Genomic DNA, 7358 nt, shown 5'->3' with positions numbered 1-7358 from the left:
AGCTTTAAGGTGTGTGTGAAGCCATTTCTGAGCTTCAGTCTTCTTCAAAAAATTAGGATTTAATTTTTCAGTAAAAATATACTTATGTGAAAGACAGTGAATTAAAATTTTTTTTAAATTTCAGCACCAAATCATAATTTATGTGTAAGACTTTTTAAACATGTATAGGGTTTCTGAGTCTGTAAATCTTTATAGGAGCAGAAAGCCTCATCTTTCTTCCAAGGAGCAACTGGTTGATTTTCACTGCTGACCTTGCAGTTAGCAACGCTACCATTGCTCCTTATAGCTGTAAATAGATTTCTAAATTTAGTGTTTATAGATTTTCATGAGAGTAATCAGAAAAGCGAAGATTCCTATTAGGCCATACTTTCTTGATAAGAAAGTCTATTACTACGCCAATAGTTAAGACTATGGAAATTCAGAACTACTTTTAAGTTAAAAAAGAATGCAAAATTAACAATAGGTCATATCTGAAACTCTTAATAGTTTGTTAATTATTGCTTCATTCTAACTCTGTTTTGGTTGAAATCACTACTACTTAGGGAAAGAAATGATTCCGCATCAGCGGCCTGTATTTCTTTTGTTTTTGGTTGTGGTGATTTTTTAATGTAGGCGACATACAAATTTGCTTCCAAACGTTTGTGGAAAATGGAGTTGTGAGATAATAGAATTTTTCAACAAACTTTTTGAAGCCTTTTTGTATTATATTTTGTAAAAAGAAGCTAAGGCTTTTTTTATTTTTATTAATTTTTGATTTAATGTGAGAATGAATAATTTTCTAATTGTTAGATATAGTTTCTTTTTTAAAACTCTGTCTCTGGTATATGTAATAAAAATTTGTTACCATATGATACAGCTATTTCTAGGCCATAGAAACTAGATAAACAGGTTTGAATTGATCTTTTTTTTCTTGATTTTACCCAGTTTTAAACATGTTATAATTTCTGCCTAATTTTAGCATCTGAAAATTAATAATATTTTACCTCAAAACGACAGAGTATTTGATGGTAGTGACTAGTTAACTTAAATTTCTCAAAATTCAAAAAATTGTTGACGTTAATTAAGAATTTTTGTTAGTGATTAGGAAAGTGGTGCCTTAATTAGAAATAAAAAATTGTTAATTTTGTTTCATTGTAAAATAATTAACGCTTTAGTTCTTTCAGTTTTAAATTATATATTTGTTACCATTAGTTGTTGGAGTTTTATCTTCAGAAACACGAGTGGCAATGCCTATTTTGGCCTATAATTTCATGACACACAAAATTAGAAAAACAGAAGAATGCAGTAGTACACATATTTAACAATTAATATGTTTTTGACAGACTTCCCAAGGGAGAAGTATAGATACATTCTTTCCAAATTCATTAACTTTAAAATTTCAAACCGTTTTTAAGAATGCAGTTAAGAAATTATGTTGTTCTCTACAGTGAAGCATTTTAGTGATGCTCCTGAGCCACTTAAAATGTTTTCTGAGCCACTTAAAATGTTTTGACAGTGTTTAAAATTTAGGCGCTTATTTTAAATGTTGTTGGTGTTAAATGTTGTCGAGTCAGTTCTGACCCAGCTGTATAGCATTTCTGAGGAGTAGCTGGTGAAGTTGAACCACCAACCTTGTGGTTCAAACTGACTTTGCAGTCCAGCACATTAACCCACAATGCCATACTAGGACTCCATTTTAAATATAAACAATTTTAAATGTTTGCTGTAAAGATCTAAATACAATTTTCATAAATTTGGTTACCAATCATAATTGCTATGTTTATTTTTAATTTTTAACAAATTATTGACTTAAAATTTTCAGTTAAGTACTTTTGAATCCTTTTTTTTTTTTAAATTGATAACTATAAACATTTAAATTTTCTCTTTGTCCTTTAAAAAAGGGATTCTTTTTGATGAATTCTACAGAATTCTATTTTAAGTATTTTCTACTTTGTTACCTCTTTAGGAAAAATAGAACATTGAAATCTGTTTGGTAAATCAAGTTTCACAGTCATGGAACTTTTCATTTTAATTTTCTGAAAGCTAAAACAAAACAGCATTCCCTCCCCATACTGTCAATCCTTAATGTATTAATGAATGTACATGAAAAGGTTCTTGTTTGTTATTGAGTGCTGTCTAGTTGATTCTGACTCATAGAGATCCTACATAAGGTTTCTAAGTAGCAGCTTGTGGGCTTGAACCATTAACTTTTTAGTTTGTTGTTGTTATTAAGTTCTATCGAGTCAATTCCTGCTCATAGTGACCTTGTATAAGGTTTCCAAGTAGTAGCAGGTGGTGGGTTTGAACCACTGACCTTGCAGTTAGCAGTCCAGTGCTTATCCTACTGTGCCACACCAGGACACAAAGATAAAAGGAGAGAATATATTGTTTAGCGCAGTAATGCCACAGAAGGATCTCTTTTTTATTAGGGCCTTTCCGTAATATGTAATAATGACTGTTTTGTAATATATCCAAGAAAATGCATGTATGTTATAGTCTAAAACTTGTGATAATATTTTGGAAGGAGAATCACTGAGTGTAAATTGCAGTACAGATATAGACATTTTTAGCAAGCTCTATGACTAAAGTTTCCAAGGCTTTACGAATCCACTTACCCTTTAACAGTGTATATAATGTGTCTAGCATGATGGTGGGTACTCGGTCTTCCACAGTGATAAGACATGGAGTTTCTGCCTTCACAAATCTTTGGCATAGAAGCATTCATTGAATAATTAGATTAGTAATTAATAGCAGTAAATGCTTTGGAGAAAAATAGAGTTTTTTGAGAATTAAAATGTCTTACTTGATCTTGCAAATTAGATACGTAGAATTGTTTTTAAAAAAACATATTTAATGTAATATATAGTTCATTGCCCAGTGTGTTGAAGGGCCTTCAAAAATTCGTGGAAAATGGAATTAAATAAAAGATAATGGATTTTTAAAATAATTTTTTTTGAAGCATCCTTGTCTGTTTTCCTAGTGTGCATCAGCAGTAACTATAAGTGTTTTAGTAACTTCAGCTCAGATGTACAAGTCCATGTATTTTTTAAATTCCTAAATCTTTTTGCATTGCCATTGTTTGTTTTTTACTAATTGCATAAAAGTGGCATTTTATTACATTTGAAAATCTGAAAGTGCAGATGCAGTTGGATTTTATTGATTGTAGCAGTACAGCTCTCAGATTTTGTAGTTAATCCACTAAATAAAAGTATTTTTGATACAACAATATAGAATTAGAGTAACACTCCTTTCTCCTGCTCAAAATTTGATTTGCGGAAGCTGTTTCCTGAAAATCATGGGTATCGACACTCTGGTCAGATCTTGCTCCGGACTCTCATATGGCAGAATCAGGTCAGGTGGCAATAACAAACATATATCCCCTCCCTTTCTTTCTTTTTTCTTTTTTTTTTTCTTGAAAAAATTTTCAGGGAAAACAGTGACTAGGAGAGGGTGAGCCACATAAAAGAACATAGATGATTGCTATATAAAGTTACTTGGTTTTTGTAATGCTTGTAGATTGCATTGCAATTAAGCAAAAATTTGGGAAAGGAAAACCAAGAAACTATAAAATACATGGAGCAAACATGAGATGGTAAGAAACTAGAATAAACATCAATGATTACAATAAATGAATTGATTAAAATTCCCTAGTAAAAAGAACTGAATGTATCACTGATTTAGACATAAAATAAAAAGGTAGCCTAAGAGGAGTATGTTTCATGATTTATAAATTGTGATGAGCATGGCAGGAGTCATCATTGCTTCTTGAGGAATTTGATAGAGGAGAAAACATACATTCAATTAGGCACAGTACCTGTGTTAGACAGGTGGTACACATTAGTTTGATAAATATATTGTAGAATTTCAGATTTTAAGCTATATTTGAAAATATCTTGATAAAAGAAACATCTAGATTATAAGCACTCTGAGGAGTACTGGAGATGTGAGCCCAGCTCACTTGACTTAAATATTATCTTTTCAAGGTGTGATATCACACTTAATTTTTTTCACTATCTAGATTTTGCTTGTTAATTTCTTTGCTTTTATTTTAGCATAGATTTTTGGTAAATTGGGCTTACATGAGAAAGATGACATGACCTGTCAGGTCAGTAGAAAATTCTGGTTTCACATAGTGTTGTTGTGAAGTGCTCTCAAGTTGGTTACAACTCTTAGTGACGCTGCATACATTTCCAAGGAGTGACTGGTGGGTTTGAATTGCCGATGCTTTGATTAGCAGTCTTGTGCTTGTCCTACAGCCAGCACCACAGAAGGACTCCTTTCACATAGTAGTTGGTCAGTAAATCGTTTTGTTGATTAGTCATTCAAGATACATGAGGTAAGTGAAATTAACTGATCCTGATCTCTCCTTGTTTTCTAGAAACATTAAAAGTTTGTCAGATATCCAGATCGTACAGGTTGCTTGTGGTTACTACCATTCACTTGCACTCTCTAAAGGTAAGCATTGTTTTGTGATCGTCCCTTACCCCTTTTTTTAGTTTTACTATATGATGCTTTAAATGAATAGAAAGTCTTCCAGCTTGGTTTTTCTGCTAATGGAAAGGTTGGCAATTCAAACCCATCAGCTAGTTTATAGTAGAAGGATGTGGCAGTTTGCTTCCATAAAGATTGTTGTTGTTGTTAAGTGCCATTGAGTTGATTCTGCTTCATAAGCATGTTTGTCCTAGGAGCAGTGGGTGCCGCGTCTGACAAGTGGCTGTACTCTGCGACCCGCACAGAGAGATTAAACCCGAGTAAGGGTGACTAGTGATTAGGAAAAAAAAGGAAGACACAATTGAAATAAGTAAAGTTGGGACCAGGTGGTTTGCAGCACTCTGATGGAGATACTGCGGCACTGACCTTCATTCAGCACATTTATTAAATAACAAAGGAAAGTGCTGGGGGCAGGGAAAAGATTGCAAAAAACTTTTGGTGTATAGATGCAAGCAGTAAATGGGACTTTATCAGAAGAATGTAGTTGCTAGGGAAACAGATTAGGGCAGCGAGATGTTTTTGCAGAGTAAACTGAAGGCCATGGCTGCATACAAAGAAAGGCTCTGCAAGTTCCTCAGCAGGGCAGCCTGACCTGGGAGCAGGCCGATTTTCTGGACCATAACTGTTTAGTTAACAATTCTTTGATTAAACTGCCCTCAAGTCTGAGACCTTTGGCTTAGTTGCTCCCAACATCTCCATCTTTGGTTAAACTTTCCCCGAACTCTGGGAACTTCAGCTCAAATCGCTACCAACAAGTGGGAAGGCTCTAAAGTATTTTTTGTAGGTGAGCAACTTCAGTTCTGCATTTTTATAAGTTCTCTTTGCAGAATACAAATGTTTGCTTGTATTCTGGAAGGACATACCAGTAACTAATAAGAGAGGTTATTTCCTGGTAGGAGACTTGGGATCTAATTTTTTAGGAAGACTTGCTTTTATTGTATGTTATAATACGAATTCTTAGAGCGTCAGTTATTAGTTTGATAAAAATATGTAAAGTTGGGTAGCAGTGTGGGATCAAAGTGACAGTAGGAATACCAGGTGAAATGGCGAATGGATCATTTCATGTCACATTTTTCTTTAGAAAGCTAACTGTATACACATATGATACACTATATACAAAAACTATATACACAAACTATATACACATAAGCATGTTTATGCTTAATACTCCGGGTTAATGACTCGTGCTACTAAATCCGTTACAATGTCTTTTTCTGAGATGGCCAACACTTGGAAGAGGTCCAGGTATGTTAAGTGGTGAGGGGGTCAGGAAATCTGTTTGTTGAACTCAGAGTTAGAAGTGTTCTTGAAATACACAAGTTTAGATGTAAGATTGGTAATAGGATAAATGGGTTTACTGCTCAGAGGCTAGATGTGAGTGAGTAATAAAATTTTAAACATCATCAATATATGTGGCTGAAAAGTGAAGATTTGGGAGAAAATACAAAATAAAAGACTTGAGTACAGGTGGTCGTCAGGTTATGACCAAGATCCATTCCTAAGTATGTTTTTATGTCTTCAAGTGAATATGTTAGGTGAGTTTGTAAGAAATGAAACCTTGTCATTGATTTAAAAGCTGCATGTGCAGCATGTAAAGGTGATTATCATGAAGAATTTATTGTGAGTAGGGTTGGTTCAGTCATTTTACAGTGAGAGCAAATTTGCATAATATCAAAGAACAAGAAGGTGTTGTCTGGATGTCAGATGTCTAAGACAACGGTTGGCTGTACTAAAAAGGGACAGTCTTCTCTTGAGCATAAAGAAATAAGATTGACCCCTAGTTATATGACTCACTCATTGGTCTGTATCTCAAATCTCAAACCAAACTCATTGCTGACATATCAGTTCCAACTCATAGCTATCCTATAAGCACCCGTGATAGGAGAGAGGGTAGACTTGTCTCATAGGGTTTCCAAAGCTGTAAATCTTTAAGAAATCAGACTGCCACAACTTTCTCCTTTGGAAGGATTAATGGGTTTGAACCGATGACTTTTTTAGTTTGTAGCCCAATGCTAAACCACTGTGCTCCTTATTGTTCTGTACAAGGGGGTTTCAAAAAGTTGTTGGGAAAATGGAGTTAAAAGATAGGGAATTTTTCCATGTGCAGTTTGAAGCTTCCTTGTATAGTTAGTCAAATTTAGAATGCATTAATATAGAGTGTTCTAAGTAGTATGTTTCCATATTTAAATAAACTTAATTGCAAAAAGAAGAGTATTTATTTCCATCTGGTGAGAAGACTTATGTCACATTATAATCGATGATCTTCAAATAAAAATTTTTGTGTGTGAGAAAATAGCTAATTTTATGATTTTTGCTTTACAGCAAGTGAAGTTTTCTGTTGGGGACAGAATAAATATGGCCAGTTGGGTTTAGGCCTTGACTGTAAAAAGCAGGCTTCACCACAACTGATTAAGTCTTTGCACGGAATCCCTTTCATGCAAGTTGCAGCAGGAGGAGCTCACAGTTTTGTACTGACCCTTTCTGGAGCTATCTTTGGATGGGGACGCAACAAATTTGGTCAGCTCGGTCTTAATGATGAAAACGGTAAGTTCTCATTGTTTATAGTTAAATGTACTTGTTAGAAGAAATGATCTTTTGAGAAAGAACAGTGATTCTTCTTACCAGAGAGAAATGTACTCAAACCTTCTGTGGTGGGGAGGTGGATACTGTGATGCTAGTTAAAAATTTCCATTTGATACAATATTTGAGGCGGGGTGGGAAGGAAAAAAAATCACTTTTTTTCTAAAATAAACTATAGAAAGTATATCTGGACAAAATCCTATATAACTAGATGTTAGTTAATGGAGAGTTGGAAAACATGGTAACTGGAGTTTTTACATTATGGTAGTTGGTGGTTATGTGCCGTGGAGTCAGTTCCAACTCATACA

At 34.1% G+C, this 7358-nt stretch overlaps 1 protein-coding gene across 3 annotated transcripts in view; it reads left to right on the top strand.

Moving 5' to 3' along the window:
- HERC4 (HECT and RLD domain containing E3 ubiquitin protein ligase 4) overlaps positions 1–7358 on the top strand; it is a 149953-nt gene that overhangs the window by 58366 nt on the left and 84229 nt on the right. For all 3 annotated transcript variants that reach the window (XM_006835820.1, XM_006835822.1, XM_006835821.1), the window contains 2 exons: positions 4358–4434; positions 6793–7014. In XM_006835820.1, coding sequence (XP_006835883.1) covers positions 4358–4434; positions 6793–7014 — 299 coding nt within the window. The remainder of the gene's footprint in view (positions 1–4357; positions 4435–6792; positions 7015–7358) is intronic.

The sequence above is a fragment of the Chrysochloris asiatica genome, unplaced genomic scaffold (genome assembly GCF_000296735.1).
Source record: "Chrysochloris asiatica unplaced genomic scaffold, ChrAsi1.0 scaffold00020, whole genome shotgun sequence".
NCBI lineage: Eukaryota > Metazoa > Chordata > Mammalia > Afrosoricida > Chrysochloridae > Chrysochloris > Chrysochloris asiatica.
Note: the sequence above shows the minus strand (reverse complement) of the source record. Positions and strands in the feature narration are given on the sequence as shown.